The 20774-nt window shown below is 36.2% G+C and overlaps 1 protein-coding gene across 5 annotated transcripts in view; it reads left to right on the forward strand.

Moving 5' to 3' along the window:
* The window catches only part of Asb7 (ankyrin repeat and SOCS box containing 7), a 37339-nt gene extending 16803 nt beyond the window's left edge, over positions 1 to 20536 (forward strand). Inside the window, exons 5-8 of one of the 5 annotated variants that reach the window (XR_011706726.1) lie at positions 7207 to 7812; positions 11485 to 11535; positions 13749 to 13842; positions 20209 to 20294. Coding sequence is in view for 1 of the 5 variants with exons in the window: in XM_027920716.2 (XP_027776517.1) it covers positions 7207 to 7812; positions 20209 to 20348 (746 nt within the window). In the remaining 4 variants the exon portion in view is untranslated. Of the gene's footprint in view, positions 1 to 7206; positions 7813 to 9043; positions 9115 to 11484; positions 13843 to 20208 lie in introns of all 5 variants that reach the window. The other 4 variants (XR_011706725.1, XR_011706724.1, XR_011706727.1 and 1 more) reach the window with 4 other exon arrangements.
* The last annotated feature ends 238 nt before the right edge of the window (positions 20537 to 20774 follow it).

Consider the following 20774-nt stretch of genomic DNA (forward strand, 5'->3'; position numbering starts at 1 on the left):
TTCATCTTTAGATTGAGTGCTTTTGCAAATTGGCCTGGAGGGCATTAGACTAAAACTTTAGAAGTTAAGTGTATAGAGCAAATCCTCAGAGGAACCTGAGAAAAACATCTTAGGTCCCCTCTCAACAAAGTAAGTAAGCCATGCACAGTGGTGCACACCTGAAATCCCAGTAGTTGGGGATGCTGAGACAGAAGGATCACGAGTTCAGAGTCACCTCAGCAACTTAGCGAGACCCTGTCTCAAAATAGAAAAAAAAAAAAGAAAAGCTGGGGGAGCTGGGGATGTGGCTCACTGGTAAAGCACCTCTGGGTTTAACCCCTGGTACCAAGTAAAATAAACTAAGTAAAACTCTACTGGTGTGGAATACATGAAAATAAGTGAGATGAGGGAGTAACCAAAGACTTCCACAGAAGTTATAAGAACTTTTTTTAGATTTTCAGAAATGAAACATTTTGCCCAAATGATAATGCCAAAACATGATGGGAAATTGTGAGACGACTTTTGAAAAGCAACTTGATAATATGTTTATAACCTTAAAACTGGTAGATGCTTTTGCCCAATAAATGTACATATGTTCTAATAATTTAAATTCAATTAAATTAATAACTAAATTTTCTTAATTTATCCCAAGTACATAGTCTTAAAAGCAAGAGATATTTTCTCTATAAAAATGCTACCCCTATTACATATAATTTTAAAAACAGAGGCATTCTTAGAGCCCACACACAGGGAAAGGGTTAAGTAATTAGAATGTGATTATGATTGAATATCAATTTTTTTTAAAGTAGGAGGAGAAAAGCTGAAAGTCTGTTATTACATTAAATAGTCATTATTAGGGAATACTGTTTTTTACCTTTGAATAGTTCTATCACAAATAGTATAAATATGCTTTTTGCTCATTTCATTTCTGAAAGAACAATATCGTAAAACAATTTTGTTAAACTATTGGACTTAAATGAAAATATAATATGTATGACATTAAGCGCATAGAAAAGAGGAAAGAAAAGGTGAGTATATTAAAGTAGTTTTGATAGACTATTAAAATTAAAGCCCAAGTTAAAATAGGACTAAAATAATGAATACAAAAACAGAAATCAGCATAATTGAAACTGAGCAAATACTAGAGGAAATTGATGGGAACTAAAAAACAAAAATTGGTTCTTTGAAAAGATCAATAAAATTGGTAACTCTTTAGCTAGACCAAAGAAAGCAAGAGAAAAAAACATAACTGATTTCAAGAATGGAGAAAGAGATGTTACTACAGATCCTATAGATATCAAAAAGGTAAGGAATATGATCAGCATCTTTTTGCCATTTAGAAGAAATGGAAAAGTTCTTTGAAGGACCTAAATTGTTAAAACTGACCCAAATAAAAAATAAAATGATTTAATAGCTGTACGTCAATTTAAGAAATTTAGTTCATAGTTAAAACTTTCTCAAAGAAAACATTAGGCCCAGCTACTGTCTCTGTTGTGTTGTTTTACTATTAAAGGAACAAATAATCATATATAGACCTTTTGAGAAAGCAGAAGAGAAAACACTTCCTAACTTCATGTGTAGACTTGCATTGTCAAAGACAATAAAGAAAAGAAAACTATATCCTTAATGAGTACAGATAGAAAAATCCTTGAGCTGGGGATGTAGCTCAGTGGTAGAGCACTTGTCCAGCATTGTAAGGTCCTGGTTTCAAAATTTAAAAAGAGGTGCCATGATTTTTATTGGCCTCTACTTTTTTTTTTTTTTTTTTAAGATTTTCTTTCCTTCCCCTCCCCCTTCCTCCCCCTTCCCCTCTTCCTCCCCCTCCCTCTCCCCCCCCTCCTCCTTTTCTGTCTCTGTCTCTGTCTCTTTTTTGATAGTATTGGGGATTAAACAAACACTTTTTAAAATCACTGACAAAATAGTGGCAAATTTATCGATACATTTAATAAGTAGTACTTATGTCAGGAATTCAAGGTTTGTTTAATGTGTGGAAGTCAATAGGGTGACTAATTTACTATGTTAAGAGAATAAAAGATTTTTAAAAATGAGCATGTTAATAGATGCAGAAAATGTGTGTGATAGTATTAAAATTCTCATTCCTGATAAAGACTTAAGCAGACAAAAGAAGGCAACTTAACATAATTATGTCTGTGAAAACTTACAGTTTGTGTTCTACTCAGGGATGAACTATTGAATATTTTTACTCTAAGATCAGAAATAAGGCAAGGGTATATGCTTTTACCATTTTTATTCAATATTCTATTGTGGGTTCTAGCCATTGGAATAAAAGAACAATAAATTGAAAAGGAAAAAGTTTAATAGTCTATTTACAGAGAACATAATTTGCATGCAGAAAATTGTGAGAAATCTACAAAAATGTACTAGAACTAAGAAATGAATTTAGCTATAGGCCAATATAAAATTCAGTTTAACTTTTCTCTCTGAGCAATTAACATTTAAAGAATGAGTATATATAGCAAGAAAAATTTAAATTTGTAGGATAAATTTTAAAATATATAACCCATGCACTGAAATATTCCTGAGGGAAAGTAAAGAAGACTTACATAAATGGAGAACTATTCCATTTGTATGGTTTGGGAAAAACATGTTGTTTATATCATTTTGAGGATATTGCCACTTTTACATTCATTGGAGTTCCTTCCAATCAAAATTTCAGCAGGCTTATTGGAAGAAATTGGTAAGTTGATTCTAAAATATATTAGCCAAATTATTTGAAAGAAGATTGAAGTACTTACCTGCTATCAAAACTTACTGTAAAGTTACAGTAGTTAAAACAGTCTGGTATTTGTGTATGGAAAGACTTTTAGATCATAGAATAAAATGGAGTTCAGAAATAGACCTACATTTTTATGGTATATTGATTTTCGTTGACAGTGCCAGGGGAAATCATTGTGAAGAGGTATAGTCTTAGTCAGGCATGGTGGCGCACTCCTGTAATCCCAAAGGCTCTGGAGGCTGAGACAGGAGGATCAAGAGTTCAAAGCCAGCCTCAGCAACTGGGAGGCCCTAAGCAACCAGTGAGACCCTGTCTCTAAATAAAATAGAAAATAGGGCTGGGAATGTGGCTTAGTGGTCAAGTGATCCTGAGTTCAATCCCCAGTACCAAAAAAAAAAAAAAAAAAAAAAGTTAACAAGTAGTAGATCATTGACCTAAACATAAGAAATTTAGAAGTTCAGAATTTCTACAGGAAAAGAGAATATCTTTTCTTAAAATGTATTCATTTTAGTTACATACAATACCAGGATACATACCACGACATCACAAAAGCATGAAACATGACCCACTCCAATTCAGTCCCTAGCACTTGCTCCCTCTCTGCCCTCACTCCCCTTCCTCTACTCCATCAATTCCTCTTCAATCCATTTAGTTTTTAAAAAAATTATTAGTGCCCTGTGGATACACTCAATGCTGGGACCCACCATGCCACATCCATGCATAAGAAAGTTTGTTTAGATTCACTCCACGGAAAACAGAATATCTTGTGACATTATATTGGGCAAAGCTTTCTTAAACAGGACACACAAATATTGGACTAAATAAAAATTTTAAATGTTTACTCTTCAAATCATAGTACAAAGAATGAAAAGGTAGACTGGAAGAAAATATTTACAAAACATCCAGAAAGAAAAGGTAGACTGGAAGAAAATATTTGCAAAACATCTCACAAAGATCATATGTGTAGAATATATAAAGATTTTTTATAACACAATAATAAGGCATCCCAATAAAGATGGCTAAATGATGTGAAAAAAGAAGTCACAAAAGGAAGTGTATAAGGAGGCCCAGTGTCACTAGTTATCATGGAAATGTAAATTTAAAGCAAAATAAGCCATGATTTAAAACTCTACGTAAAACTGATGATACCAGGATATGGAACTGGGGCTCTCACATATTGCTGTTGCAAGTGCAAAACTGTATAGCCATTTAGAAACTAACAGTTGGTGATTTCTTATAATATTAATGTGCATTGAACATATGACCCAGCAGTTCTCGCCTAGAAATGAAAACATATGCACATACATACTTACCATGAATGTACACAGTAGCATCATTCAAATAGCTTCACATTGATAATAACTCATGTCCACCTGCTTACAAATGGATAAAAAAATGCATATCCATATTATAGAAATACTATTCAGCAATACAAGGAATGGACTGTTGATTCAACAATGTTGATAAATTTCAAGATATTATGCCAGGTGAAATAAATCAAACAAAAGTTTACATATGATTCCTTTTATGTGAAATTTCAGGAAAGGCAAAACTTCATTTTTTCCTCATCAATGGTTTGCCAGAGTTTGGGCAGGGAGTTGACTGAGACATGAAAGAACTTTCTGAGGTGATGGAAATGTTCTATATTTTAACTGTGTTTCTGTTTATGTGACTGTATGTAATTGTCATAGCTCATCAATCTCTATACTTAAAGTGAGTGAATTTTACTTCAAAGTTCTTAGGAAGAAACTGTATTCATCATAGGAATGTTTCCTTGTTTTTATTTATATATATTAAAAATTTTCAATAGATTTAAATGGGCTTATTGAGATTATGCTGTAGCTTGTTTAAAGTAGGTCCTATCTGGAGAAGAAAAAAAAATGTTTGCTAAAGGAACAGATGAATAGGTTTGGTGGGATTGCTAGTTTATATAAGTGTTCAGGGAAGGCTTCTTTTTTATCAAGGGATGTTTGAGCAAATGTAGATGAAATAGTGTAGTGTACTTTGCATGAGCCTTACATATTTTCTAGTGAATATGTTTAGGTGTTCTGTAGTTTCTATTGCCATTAAATGGGATATCTTTTTCTTATCTTATTGCATTGGCAAATACTAATCCAGAAATTAAATTTTGTTTGCATCTTCATTTGCCTCATGATCTCTGATTTGGTTGTTAATGTCTTGAGAACAGTAACTGTACAAATTTTATTCATTGTTACCTCCATTGCTTCTTTCGGTGACGCATTCCTAGGGTGTAGTCCATTAATTCATTTGATTGCTTTTTTTGTTGTTGTTTTGTTTTGTTTTTGTTTTTTTATTAATGAGACTAAGCAGATCTTTGTTGCATGTGTTTATCTGGTTTTTTTTTCTTAGCCCAGCATAGCACCAACATGTGAATAGTGCCTAAAAAAGACCTCACCAGGCTTGGGGGTATGTCTGCAGTCCTAGCAACTCAGGAGGCTGAGGTAGGAGGATCACAAGTTCAAGGCCAGTTTCTGCAATTGAGCATGATCCTCGGCAACTTAGGGAGACCCTGTCTCAAAATAAATAATCAAAAAGGACTGGGGGATGTAGCTTAGTAGTAAAGCACCCCAGAGGGTTCAATCCCCAGTACAAAAAACAAACCTGAAGTGGAAATCAAAGATGCAAGTGCAATTTCATGTAACACAGTTTTAATTTAGAATGAGTATAGGATGCAAATAAGGTATTGGCTGACACCTTTGAAGGCTCCCCTGGTGGATGAAAGGTGGGAGAAGTGAAAGAAGGTATTCTTGATTTTACTCACAGTTGAAGAGGTCAGGAAACAGTTGCCTGGCCAGGTATAGATTGAAAAGGACATTTTGGCAAGATTGCTTGCAACATTTGAATGGGAGAGAATCTTTTGGATATCATACCTGTCTTTGCTTTTTAAGTTTATTTAAGATGAGCAAAGTTATGTGAAACAGATTTGCTAAGCATCATCTGTCAAAATAAAACTTAATAGTTTATGTTCACACTATAACCAGTAGATGGCAGCAAAATGCTTTGCTAAAATGTTCTTGCCTGCCTGTTTGAAGGGAGAGTAAATAGATGCTGTATGTTTTTCTTTTAGGTAAAACCAACATAGATGAGATACACTTATTTTCTCTAAACTGATTAAAATGACATTACCATTGTATACTGTCACTTTAGATTAAGTGTTTTTAGAAATTCAAATGATATGGTTTACCTAAAAAGCATTATTTTTCATAGATTTTGTTAGCAAATCCTTCTTAATGGAAAATGTCACTCTCCATAGTATTATTCATATTTTAACATATAATTTTCTGCCTTAAGATTTTTCTAACAGAATCCATCCATTGTAATATATTCTAGAACTAAATCTTACATTTTACTAAACAACTTATGAATGTTTAATCACATAACTTTAGAGGCATTTTGTGTATGTGTGTGTGAAAATCACTATTGTTTTTTTTTTATTATTTTTATCAACAAACTGAAAATTCAAGATGACTTTTATAAGAAACCCATTTAATCCTAGTAATTACGTTTGGCCAGTTTATATCCTACAATGAACTGCTGGCTTCCAGGAAGTAGCCTGTATGAGTTAGAGGAAGCAGATCTTGAACCTGCTCTGCCCACTGTGCAGGAATACCAGAGGGATTCAAGCTACAGAGAACTGACCTTTGCCTTAATGAAAACACTGGGGCAAGTGACAGAAGTGACTCAAAGGTCACATAGCAGATGAATTCTGGTACCTTTTCCCCCCAGAAATCAGTCAATTAAGGAGAGGTTTTTAAAAAAGTTTTAGCACATAGCATTTATATAGTGCTTGAGTTTCTCCCCATTTTTCACGTACTATGTACTTAATTCTTATGAATTCCTAAGACCATGTAAAACTAAGAATTCAGAGACATATTTTATTTTATGGAAACATGATCTATCAAGATCACTTTAACATCTTGCATGCTTTAGAATTTTTACAGGCCACAGAAAAACTGTTTTTATATTATATTTTTTTTTTTATCAAATATGCCCTAAAACAACACAGTCTGCCAGACCAGAGTATTATCCATAATTCAGAGCAGCAGATGTTGCTGCACATGCTTCTCTTTAGGACCAAGAAGAAGTGCAAGAGAAAATGAAACATTCAGAACAAACGAGAAAATGGAGACTGCAGAGATAGGGGTGTAAGGTAGCCAAAGGAGTTGGTTAAATTAGCAAAGAGGGGATATGATGGTCTGAACTCTGTTTTTGATATCTATCAGTGTAAACATTTTGTATGTGTTTTTCCTTCCACTAGCTCAGGCTTGATAACTTTCTACTAAAATTTGTTTTTCGTGGAAAGTAGACTTCAGTTAAACTGAGGGGAGAAAGTACTTGATGTTCTTTGTAATGTTTGATCCCTTCACATTTTGTACGAGAATTGGCTAGAATTGGAGTGCTGTGCCATGGGAGAGTACATTGTTTTGTCTTAGACTCTGCTAACATTTTCATTTTGGTTTTAACTCTAGCTGATCCCACGGTTAAAGACTTAATTGGAGGCTTCACTGCTCTTCATTACGCAGCCATGCATGGCCGGGCCCGGATTGCACGCTTGATGTTAGAATCGGAATACAGGAGTGACATTATTAATGCAAAAAGCAATGATGGTTGGACTCCCCTCCATGTGGCCGCTCACTATGGTAGGGACTCATTTGTCCGACTCCTTCTGGAGTTCAAGGCTGAGGTTGACCCACTCAGTGATAAAGGTACAACACCGCTTCAGCTCGCCATCATCCGTGAGAGGTCAAGCTGTGTAAAAATCCTCCTGGACCACAATGCCAACATCGACATTCAGAATGGATTCCTGTTGCGATATGCTGTGATCAAAAGTAATCACTCTTATTGCCGAATGTTCCTTCAGAGAGGGGCAGACACAAACTTGGGGCGTTTAGAAGATGGACAGACTCCTTTACACTTGTCTGCCCTTCGGGATGATGTGCTGTGTGCACGGATGTTATATAACTATGGAGCGGACACAAACACAAGGAACTATGAAGGTCAGACCCCACTGGCTGTTTCAATAAGTATTTCGGGAAGTAGTCGACCGTGTTTGGATTTCTTACAAGAAGTCACAAGTATGTAATATAATTATTACTATATTATTGCATCTTTTAAAACAATTTGCATCTCTTGAGAAGCTCAAGGTGTTTTTATAACATTAAATAACTAGACATTAATCGTTCCTATAAGCCCTGCTTGCTAAACAATGCCTCATTCATCCAAAAAAAATTTTAAAGTTCTGAGTTCAGTTGTGTTAATAAAAATAACAGGGTAGATAGTAAGGATGGGAAAAGAAATGGAGGAAAGGACAGGGAGGAGAATTTTCAAAATAAAGATCTGTGTTAGAACAAGCCAGTTCCTATAGCCAAAGGGATCGTCTTTCTAGAATTCTGTAGTTTTCAGATTGGGAAAATGGAGAATTTGGATTTTAGATTCCTTAGTTATGGGAGTGTTCTAGAATTTGTGATTTATTGTTAAGTTATTCATGTTTTAATTGTGGCTTTTCTATTCAAGTGAACCCACATGAAATGGAATGGCAGTATTATTTATTTATGTCCCCTCGTAATGGAGGCTAAAGATACTAGAAATTGTTGTAGGAAAAAACTATCAATGGGAAATTAGGCACTATTGTCCCTGAGATACACAGTTTCCATTAGTCTGGCTTGTTTATGTATGGCATTTTTTTTAAGCATTTGGAAATATCTACTTTATGTAGTAGCATATGCATCTGAGTTGTTTTCTGATGGACTGTTAGATTGTGTAGACTTCGATTCCGTCTCTTGTCCAGCTTCCTTGTGACCAGTCAAGTTACACGTCCCCAAGGTTAACATCCAACACATGAAGTTAAGTCTATAAACAAAATTGATTTTGCTGCCTGCTGTACTTTCTAATGAATGCCTTTTGCCTCACTGATTTTGAACTTTCACTCATGATTGTAGAAAGACATTAACATCCTAGGTACACGGGTAAGAAATTTCAGTTGACTTGCTTGTAAACAATCCACTCCAACCCTTAAAACTGAACTTGAGAGTAAAAATTTGCTTTTAAGAAATGAAATATAATTTTGTGTATTTCTAGTGGGGAAGAAGATTAACTTATTATGATTAAATATATTCAGACTAAAGCTTAAAAAGAAATCACAGGTCTAACTCAGTGCAGCCAGGAGAACTTTCTGTAATAATAGAAATGTTCTCTCGGTGCTGTCCATTATGGTACCCATTGGCCTCCCTGTGACTGTTGAGCACTTGTTATACAGCTAATGCCACTAAGGGGACTAATTTTTAAATTTTATTTACTTGTCATTAGGATAAATTTAAATGGCCATGAGCACTGATGACTCCCTGTTGGTCTGCACCATTCAGCCTGGCCTTGGAGAGGTATGGGGCTATCTGGCATATGTTCCCTTGCAGAAAGCTTTTGAGGCACACAGAAGTAGCCAAAGAATGAAGATGTGGTGTATGTGGTGCTGCAGCCACTGGTACCTTGCATCTTTTTGTCGTTATATCCTTTTAACTTTTGCACTGAAGAATCTTGGTTAAAGTAGTATGGCTGCCCTCAAAAATGCCTGATACTTACTTACTAAATGTCTAAGCCCCTTTTGTTAAATATTTTGCTCAGCAGAGGCATAGACTAGAGATAGGCTGCTGAGTTCCAATTCTAATTCTACACTTAGCTGTGACCTTAGGCAGGATTATCTAACCTCTCTGTGCCTCAGTGTCCTTATCTCAAAATAAAGGTGATGATAATATCTACGCTACAGGCTTGTTATGAAGATTAAATAAATTAATATTTATAATGTACCTAAAACAGTGCCTGACACATTTTAAATGCTGTATAAGCATTTTTCAAAATAGAGTATAATAAAGTGAGGATAGATAAACAGCAAGGACTGACTTACTACCAATAGATTCTTATTCTAGCCCAGCTGCCTATTTTCAGCCCTGTAGAATCGGTGCGTAGAGTCATGCAGCCAGGTGGCTGGGAGGGACCTGCTGAGCATGTACTTAATATGAGGGGCAACAATAAGCATCAACAGGAACTTGCACCTAGTACGTCCTCAGTAACTGCTGGGGGGATTGACTGGTTGAGCACACAAAGGGGCAGGAACTGAGTAAACTTGGGATACTTTCCAGAAGTGTCAGACCATCTGTGTTTTTAAGGCTGCAGTCTTCCTTTGTGTTCTAGTGCCTCCACCTAAATCATTCTTTTTGACTCTCTAGTGGTGTTTCTGCCCAAAGCAGATTTGATGTTCCTGCTTCACCCATGCATTCCTTGGCTCTAATAGATTTTGCCAGTAAATTATAGGTGCTAGAAGGAGCCACTGTAGCTGCTGCTCTTTAGAGCCCTCCACTGAGGGTTTCCTCTCTTGGAAACCAGAAGGAAAGAAGGTTGGGTAGTTCAGAGGGCCCAAGTCAAATCTGTGAGCTGCTTGAGCCCTAATGCCACTGAGCACCAGAGCTCTGTTCACCAAGCTGTTGGCTTCTAATCTGAGAACTCAAACTCCCCAGGTAAAAGGATAGCAGAGATATACCACTTGGTGGTCTTTCTCCAAGGCCATCTTTTCTATTATTATTATTTTTTTCCTTTTTCTTTTTTTGAGATGGAATCTCACTATGCTGCCAAGCTGGCCCCGAACTTCTGGGCTCAAAACATCCTCCTTCCTTGGCCTCCTGAGTAGCCGGGAAATGAGTGGATGCAAGAGTGTCTAATTCCTTCAGGGCCATCTTAATTGTTTATTGCACCATTTTGACTAGAAGCAGCTTATTCAAATTGGAAGAGGCCCCAGAAATCTTAATCCTGGAATTTAAAAACTAAAAACTTGCCATAAAAACTCTTGATACATTCTGTATAAAAACAGTGGATCAGGTGGCTTGGTCATAAAGTAAGGTCTTCTGGTATCACATTTATAATGAGTGGAGGGAGAAGCCACAAAAGTTTCCTGTCACGGTCTACCTACAGACTGAGCTATCCAACAGTCAGACTTCAGAGACTCCCACCTTCTTCCATGGCTGCAACTTGACTGGTGGCCTCCTCCAGAAAGCAGCCAAGTGAAGGAGTAGCTTCTCTGTGCCCAGGAGCAATAAAAACAACCAAGAATTATATTAATAATTATAGTTAATTTAAATTCCCTGGCTGGTAGTTGCAATATCTGTGTCATATGTTAAGTCTGGTTCTGACGCTCTCTTTCTATCTTTTGTCTGTTTTAGAATGACTTTAATCTGTAGTATGCCTTGTAAATTTTTATTGAAGCAAGATATGATAGAGGATAATAGGAACTGAGGTAAATAAGCCTTTAATGTAAGGTGTTTTATTACTGTGCCTAGGAGTTAGGCTGTGTGTAATGTTTGCTGGAACTGTAGGTACTAGAAGGTTCCTATTCCAACAGGGTCCTTGTTTTGGGTTCCCCCAGCCTTAGACTTTGGGCTTCCCTCCCCCTAGGAGCCATGAGGGGGTCTTTATTGGCTCTTCACTTTGAGGACCTGGTGGGGTTCCTGGAAGTAAAACTCATAACCAGAAGGGGGCTTCCCAAGACTATGACCTCACTAGTTCATACACAACCTCTAACAGTTCCTCAAACTTGCCATTGAAGTGTTCCTGTCAGTTCCAGTGGCTCCTACTACAGGTAAGCAGATCTCAACTGTGGTTCTCGGGGTTTATTTCTCCATGTGTTTGGTAAAGTTTGCCCTACAACCTCAATTTACTGATTGATCCAAGATCAATAATTTTAGTTCAAATTTTTCTTTAAGGACGGAAGTAACAACTACCAGGCTCTTTTCCTGTTGGAGCTGAAACCAGAAGTAAAAATTTTTATCATTTTTACTTAAAATGTAAAAAATACATCCTATCTGTGGTCCTTTAAACTGAATAATATTTGTCCACTGGGATCAGAAACACGGGTCTCCCTATATCAATAAGGTCTCTCTACTGTGCCTGTGTCAGAGGTGCTGTTAAATCAGCAGGATGGGGTGGGAGAGAGCTCCTAATGGGCTCCTGTCTGACTTGCCTAATAAATAAGGGCAGATCTTTTACCCTTCACCCTCCACTTCTGAATCTTAGTTTCTTTTTTTGAAAATTGGTGAAGTCAGACCATAGTCCTTAAGATCCCTCACTTAAAATTTTTACTGGTAACAAGTTTTTTTGGGGGGTGTTTTTTTGTTTGTTTGTTCGTTTGTTTTGGTATTGGGGATTGAATCCAGGTGCATTCTACCATTGAGCTACGTCTCTAGCCCTTTTTTATTTTAACACAGAGTCTTGCTAAGTTACTGAGGCTGGCCTCAAACTTTCAATCCTCCTGCCTCAGCCTCCTGAGTCACTGGCATTAAAGGCATGGGCTGTGGTACCCAGCTGCCACTAACCACTTTTAAAGGCAATGACTTCCTACTGCTTGCAATTTAAAAATAATTTTTGTTTCATATAGAACTGTTTTTTGTTTTTTTTCTTCACCAAATGGGCTTCTCCAGGTCCTCAAGACTGTCTTATGTGTCCATCAAGTCTAAACTAATTTCATTAAGTATTGTTTGCCCTTTTCACAGTGATGACATTTACACTTTATGACATTTGGTAGACAAGCTGTGGAGGGTAAACTCTGGCTTGTTAGCATGATATAGGCAGTGGCCCAACCCGTACTCAATAGTCATTGCATCTTTCCAGCAGGCGCTTTCAGTAAAGAGTATTCCAGTCCCATTTAAGAATGCCTTTGATGAAGCAGTAAAATTAATTTTATTAAATATTACCCTTGTGTGTATATATTTTCTTAATATTCTGTGGGATGGAAATGGAAAATGTTCTCACTGTGTACCAAAGTGTGATGACTGAATTGAGGAAAAGTAACTGTAATTCATTTGAGCTGAACCAGAAGTTTTTTTCAGGAAGCACCATTTTTACCTGAAAGATTAACAGCCAAACTATAGATTTAGTCTTGGGTTATTAGCAGGCATTTTCTTGAAAATGAATAAAATTCATTGGTCACTTTAAGGAAAACAACTGACAGCCTTGATGGCTAGTCGAAATTTGAACTCTGAAAATGAGAATTGGGGAAGTTTGTATTTGCCACTGTGAGATTCTAATGTGTAAAGGCTTTGTTCGAGAATCATACATGGGTAAAAGACCCAAAGTGCAAGATAAATGGATTTTAATCTAAAAGAGTACAAAAAGTTCACCAATTTGGTTTCAAATTCTGTATTTCAGCTAACCTTGAAGAAGCCATCACTTGTGTGGTTTTGATAGAGTATCATAGAAGATCTACAGTTATCTGGAAAAAAAATACTAAAATATTCCTTCCTTTTCCAACTGCATGTCTGAGTAAGGCAGGGTTTTCTCCAGGTACTCCAATCAAGGCAGCATATTACAACAGATGAGTTGCGGAAGCAGATCTCTGAGGTCACACATTAAAAGAGATTTGCAGGGGATGGGAGTGTGGCTCAGTGGTAGAGCACTCACCTAGCACGTGCAAGGCCCTGGGTTCGATCCTCAGCACCATATACAAATAAATAAATAAAATAAAGGTGTTTTTAAAAAAGAGAGAGATTTGCAGAAATATGAGAGTAATGCCATTTATCTCAGGATCATTTTTGTTTTGGAAATCAGTTCAATTTTTCCATAAAACTTTATTTCTACTTCAACTGATGAATTTATTACTGTTACTTGTAAGTGAATCAATAAAGGTTTCTAAAATTTCTATTTTCTAAATGTGGTAAATATGGATAAATTCAACTCAATTAAAGAAGAATTCTTTAAGGTCCTACCATTTTAAAGGTACAAAGAGGTCCTTAAACTAAAAAGTCAACACACAGTGATGTGTAATTTCTACATTGAGATTTTTAAAGGGTGTCCTTTTAGCCTAGTATTTTGGAATTTGATGAATCTCTATTGTATTTCTATTAAGTTAAAATTTGTGGGTTATGTGAAGTTTTAAAAAATTATTGCTTGCCCCATGCTATCACATTTACTACGTAGGTTATGTTGAGATTGGTGATTCCTGAAATTTGTTTATAAAACTGTGGCCCTACAGATACTGTGATGTAAAACAGATTCATGATTCTCATCAGCTGAAAAGACTGGTACATTGGATCCCAGAGGCCAGTTACAGAGATTTGCCATGCATGGTAATGTGTAAAAAGTGCCAAGCCCCTGAGTAAATAAACCATTTAACTTTGTTTGCTAGTTCAGCAGCTTAACTTTCCCAGCTTACTTTCTTTCACACAGCATCTTTTTATTTCTATAGCAAGCTCTGGTCTAAATTATTCTTAGGGCAGAGAGTATGCTATTTGGGTTTGTGTTTAAATCCAAGGGAGTCTGAACTGAGGCAGTGTGATCTGTGTTCTGGAAGACACTGCTCAAAGACTGGAAGCAGCCATCAGTATGTTTCAGCGGTGTGTAGAAGGTAGGACTGGGTTGGATTTTTATTTGTATGTTTTAGGAAACTGAATGGCTCATATTTCCAAAAGAAAAAGATTAAGTGGATGGGAACTGAGTTGTGTAAACTGTTTCGCAGGAGACAATCTGTCAACTACTTAAGCTAGTAACTTTCTGGAACTTCAATCACAGATGTTTAAAAATACTATTTTATAAATATCACAATAACCAGAAATATGTTTTTGTTTATATTTCAGCAATAGTCAAGTACTATGTTTGTGCAAAAACAAAAGTACTATGTTTGCAAAAGTAAAATACAAGATTTCAAACTTAAAAAAAGGAGGGGAAAAAACACTCACACACACACACATACACACAAAACTTCAGAGCCAGGGCTATAGCACAATGATGGAGTAGCTTGATTAGCATGCACAAGGCCCTGCATTCAATCACTAACACTGCAAAAGAAAAAATAAAATACACACACACACACACACAGGACCAGTAAAAATCATGGCTTCTCTTTTTTAATTTTAAGAAAAGGAAATGGACTGAGACTTTCTAAGCTGAATCAGTACAGCAGTAGGTATGTGATCATGCAAAATGCCACTGACATCTACTCCCCTTACTTACTGTCCTTTCCAATGCTGCTTTAATTTTTTTTGTTTTTGGTAGGATGATTCATTTTAAAACAATATTATATAGTGTAACTATTTGGAGACATTGTGTAACACATTTTAACTAAGGTTATTTTTTATTATTTCTTTTTCTAATGAATTATGGATTTTTGTCAGGTATCTATATCATAATCTAAATAGATTTTCCATTCTTAATTATTAAAAAATTAATAATCATTTCTAGTTTCTAAAATTTAGAAATTAGCAATCAGTAGCACATAGTTATAAGTCAATTTTATCACAATTTAAAATTTAAAGATACAGAAAATCTTATTTTGCACTTTTTCACAGTACTTTTATTACTTTCTATTTTTAATGTTAGCATCTAAAGATTTCTTGTCATTTGTTAGTAAGCTATGTATGGTTTTTTGTGATGGAGTACCAAAGGAAGTTAGACTTCAAAGCTCATTTGTCTATGGAAAAAATGTAACCAATAGGCAAATGTCAGAAGACTGATTAGTGGATACATTTGGACTCTAAGAGACTATGCCATAATTTTTTTTTAAGAGAACTAGAAACTGCCTTGGCCCTATAAAGTAAAATTTGTGTAGCACATTTCATACTGCCCCATAGTGAAGGGAATTCAGAAGCAAGAACAAAGGGAGAACATGTGTTTATAGTAGGGTTTTAAAAATGGGAAGTAGAGATAAAACACAGAGATATGTATTGGGAGACCATTCCAGATTTTGACCTAAGATGGAGAGGTTCCTGAAGGAGTGACAGATCGTGCAAACCAGAGGAGGCTAAATCTTTCCCTTTATTTCTTTACACACTCCTCTCTTCCTCCAGTCTCCCCAGCCCCCAAAGAAAAACCTGGGATCTGTTTTGCTTTAATGTTGTCCACTTGGGTATTTAAAATATTTTGTCTCTCTGTCTACCTGTATGAATCCAGATATTTTTATCCAAATAAATAGATTTATCTATCACAAATATAGTAATGGTGCTGTCAAAGGAGGTAGCTGGTTCTTGTTTTGTAATTTATACTAAACTGGACCCTTTAAAAGCTGATTTCCTATTTTATACCAGCCCAATTACTAGTAATGATGGGCTTCTTTACCAAATGGAAAGACTAATAACCCTTTGAACTATTATGTAATTCCACTGTAGTTGGTTAGTCTGAATACCTTGGAATTTTTCTGCATCCCCCAAAGCATTTATAATTTCTTATTTTTACCCTTTTTGAGAGGTTTCTCTCACGTTTTCCCCTCTTATATTCCCATGGACTAAACAGTTGTTATTTAGTGGGAGCTACTTTTCAAAAAACCTAGAAAATGATGTACACATCTGTCTTTATGTTTTTGCCTTCATTATCTTCATTCTTTCTCTTCCTCTACTATTCTGTCTTTCCCCTGCCCCTTTAATCTTTGGTACAGTGCATTGTTTAGTATATAGTAGGTGCTCAGTAAATACTCTTACGTGTTCTGTTGACAAGAATTAAGTATTTTTGTTTTAATCATAATCTATTCCTAAAATATTATTCCTGAAGACTCCTGGAATAGTTTAGGAATAACAACAATTACAATGAGTAGTCCTTATTACTCTTTATTATTTAGCCCCCTGTTAAATCAACAATGCTAGTATGACAAGATGAGTTAGTATTTATATATAAGTGCAGAACCTATAAATACATCCCTCATTTCATCATATCTTTTTATATAGTTAAAAGTCATGCAGTGGGCTGGGGTTGTGGCTCAGTGGTAGTACCAGCACTTGCCTCGCATGCATGGGGCACTGGGTTCAATCCTCAGCACCACATAAATAAATAAAATAAAGGTATTGTATCCATCTACAACTAAAAAAGTTAAAAAAAGAAAAAAGTCATGCAGTGATTTCCAGAATACAGTTTCCATCAATTTTCCCAGGACTATTTCTGAGTAATAAATTGTTCCCAATAACTAGTTGCTCCTTAATGGTTATACTAATTAGTTTTCTTACTATTTTAACATCAAAAAGATGAAGATTCTCCCTTCCAAAGAGGGTGCCTTTCTGTTTTTTCTGGGAATGGGAAGCAAACCTTATCTTTACAAATATTTAAAAACCCATTGACCAAATAATCCCCTTGTGTTTGGCACTCTTCTTAGCACTTTTTCAAAATTAACTTTTTTAATGCTTATAAAGCCCTTGAGATAGATGCAGTTATTTTGAGGATACTGAGGCAGAAATACCTTGGTCAAGATCATGCAGACGCAGGGCCAGAAGTCAGACCCAGGCAGTCTGACTCTGATGTATCACTATCATTAAAGATAGGAGTTACACAGGCTTGAGAAAATAAAGATCATATTCTCCCCAAACATACCAGATAACTGCTTGAAGGAGAAGAAACACCACCAAATTGAGCAAAGTGTTCCCATGTATTTAGGCCTAAAATGTCCATTAACAGCGTTCTGATATATTTGGATCTGGACAGTCTGACTGAGCTCCTAGCCGACCTCTAGTACCAACGCACCAGCCATCTGAGTGAGCCATTTTGCAAGCGGGGAGGCCCTGGTCAAGCCTCTCCAGAAAACACTGCATGGAACAGAGAAGGGATAATAATTGTTTTAAACCACAAAATGGTAGGAGAAATCACTAAATACTAAGGGTAGTAGTAGTATTGCCGAGTGTAATGATGATAAAAATACTACCATTCTCTGTTATCTATGCCTGAGTCTTTCCCAGTCAGTGATAAGAGTATCCAGCCACATTACACAAAATATGAGGGAGAGGAGAAATTGTAGTCATCTTTGGGGAGGACAGTCTATCACAAACACGATTTAAGACGAACCCCCATTACATAACCTTTTTTCCCAGTCCTTTCTAAGGGATAGAGCTAAGCAAAATTCCAGGAATTTTGTTTTTTTCCACTTTGTTGATGATATGTTTTCTATATGAATGTATACTTATGTATGTTAGCTTAAATGATACTTGAAAAGAACCAACCATCTATTAGAAAAATCAACTATCCCCCACCCCCGTCCCTCTCTCTCTCTCTCTTTTAGTACTGGGGATTGAACCCAAGGGTGTTCTACCACTGAGCTACATTCCCCAACCCTTTTTATTTTGCATTTTGAGATGGAGTCTTGCTAAAGCTAACCTCAAACTTGGATTCTCCTGCCTCAGCCTCCAGAGTCACTGGGATTACAGGCATGGGCCACCACACCCAACAGGAAAATTGGATTCTTTATTTAAAAAGAAGAAGAATCATATCTAATTCATATTCAGATTTGCATTTTCAGGTCAAATACAAAAGCATTTGTTGAAAAATGACAGTGATAATTCATTCTCTTCCCCAAGGTAGCCCGTGAGTGGTGATGAAAAATAATTCAAAACAGGTTAGGAAATGACTTGCTGTTATAGGCATGTTTCACCACATATTGACTGTTTTATACTTTAAAGGAAAGCCTATTAAGTATTCATTTATTCCAGCTAATATTTGTTGAGTACTGTGTCAGGCCTTGGGTTTACATTGGCAAATGGTATTGGACATGGTCCTGGCTTCATGACATATGTCATATGGTGAGAAAGATGGGCATTAATATGTAAGACCCAAACATGGAAAGGTAAAATTACAGCCGGTTATAAAGGAGGGGAGCCCTAAGGGTTTCCATAGGGAGCATGATCTAGTGTCCCTATGAAATGCTGTTTTGGCAAAGATCTGGAAGATGGAGAAGATTCAATCTTGTCCAGAGACCCCTTGAGTGTATAGGTCACATCCTGCATGAATCCTTCTACAGACATCTGTGGTTACACATACCCCAAGTTGAGGCATTTCCAAGGCAGCAGTTGCTTCTGCTGTGACTCTGCCAAGAATGCACATGTTCACTATGCTCTTGGAAAGCAGCATTCACCCAAGCCTTCTAGAATAGTCGTCTGAGTTTGAGGACTGGGAGCCTTTTTCACTCGTGAAGAATTATTTGAGTAATGGTGATCACTATAAACAAGTATAATTCAAGTAAGGGGTTACTAAGAATAGCAGTGTTTCTGCACATGTGGCCTGAGGAGTCTTACAGTCCCCTGGTCCCTTTCAGGGTATCTATGAGGTCAAAATGATTTCCATAATAATATTAAGACATTATTAGCCTTTCATATATCTTCTCTCCTGAGTATAAGTGAAGTTTTCCACAGACTAGATGGTACAATTAACAGACGCATATGTGAAAATTCAGCTGTCCACTTTTAAGCCAGATATTAAAAAACATTCCAGAAATGTGAAAGAATGCCATTCCTCTCACAATTTCTTTTTAGTTTTTGAGCCATTACTTTTAAATGAATTAATAAATATCTCTAAAATTTGTTTTAACTTCTCATATGGTAATTATCCATAGAAATAACCCACATCAAAGTTCTTTTGGGTCCTCAATCATTTTTAAAAGTGTAAAGGAGATTTGAGACAAAAAGTTCAAGAACCACTGAAATACAGCATCTACCTGACCATACATACCCATGTTACTTAATCTCTCTGAGACTGTCAGTAAAATGGGGATGATGATCAAAGTACTTCCCTCATAAAAGGATTAAAGGAGTTAATACGTGTCAAGAACTTATAACAATACATGGCACAGAGTAAGCAGTTAATATTTTAGCTTTTATTATCATTACCATTTAATAGGAAAGCAGAATGTACATGACTCCAAATATGTTGAAGCACTGTTAAACAAATTTTTTCGCTTGTGTTTGTGGCCATCTATATGGCTTGGGAATGTATTCAAAAGTGGAATAAATTGGATTTTACTTTGTTTCCTTTGAGTTGGGTGATAAGCAGGGGTTATTGGCAGGTGGTTAGGGTATGAGGTGTGAAGCAACATAGATTCAGACGAGCTGGAGAGACCTGTTCACACTCCCTGCCTGCTGCACCTCTCAGCCCTCATCCTCACAACCAGGGTTCTTCTCTGTCTAGAATGACAGTGAACAAGTGGGCAGATGTCCTTTAGAAAGTTCCACAGAGATTGAGAGGCATCAAGGCTCCAGCATCCTAGACCCAGAGTTGAAAGGGCTTGAGGAAGAGAGTATCTCATTGGGTGCGTATTCTTCAGATAGTGTCTCTGGCCCAGAGAAACAGTTTGCTCTCAGAGGCTTGTCTACAGATTAGAGGCCTCATCAGGACAAGAACCAGAGTTCTCTTGATTTGTGATAGAAAGACCAGGCTTAGACTCAGAACTGGTTTTTAGTCTCAATCTAAGGTTGTCTGACATTGAACAATTTACTTAAATCTCTGATACAGAGTATCCTTATTTGTAAAATGGAAATGGAAATTTCTACCATATTGTAGAGGATTGTGACAAGAACTATCTGAGACTTCACACGGACATGTCGTTTAGTCAGTGCCTTTCTGATCTATGGTGTTTAAAATCCATAGAGAGCACTCCCAGTGAAATAAACAGTTCTTTTCAAAATCTCAAAGCCCATCTTAAATATTGTGCTTGATAACAAAGTAACATTTTCTTTTTTCTGTCTTTTTAGGACAGCCCCGAAACTTGCAGGACCTGTGCCGAATTAAAATTCGACAATGTATAGGCCTTCAAAACCTAAAGCTACTTGATGAACTACCAATTGCCAAGGTCATGAAAGACTACTTAAAACACAAATTTGATGATATCTGATATATCAGAACTGTGAGCAAGATTAGGAGTTATATTCCAGATACTTAAAAGGCTTTTTGCCTTGCACAAAGTATATCCTATGCAATTTCTGATTTTCTGTGAAGTCAGAAAGCAGGTATACACTTTTAGGTTTTTTGTTTATTTGGTTGGTTTTCATTGTAGGGGAGGGATTTTTATATATATATACATACATATATACATATATATATGTATATGTATATATATATATATATATATATATATATATATATATATATATATATATAAACATACACCACATGCTTGAAAGTCTTAATTTGGTTTCTTGGTCCAAGTTTAAGAGGTCCAAGCTTTCTATACAACATTGCATTTAGAAAAATTGTCTTTCCTAAATGACACAAGCAGGTTTGAAGTGGAGAGTTTACCCTTTCCAAATTTCTAGTTTCA

Source organism: Marmota flaviventris, chromosome 2, assembly GCF_047511675.1.
Source record: "Marmota flaviventris isolate mMarFla1 chromosome 2, mMarFla1.hap1, whole genome shotgun sequence".
NCBI classification, from domain to species: Eukaryota; Metazoa; Chordata; class Mammalia; order Rodentia; family Sciuridae; genus Marmota; species Marmota flaviventris.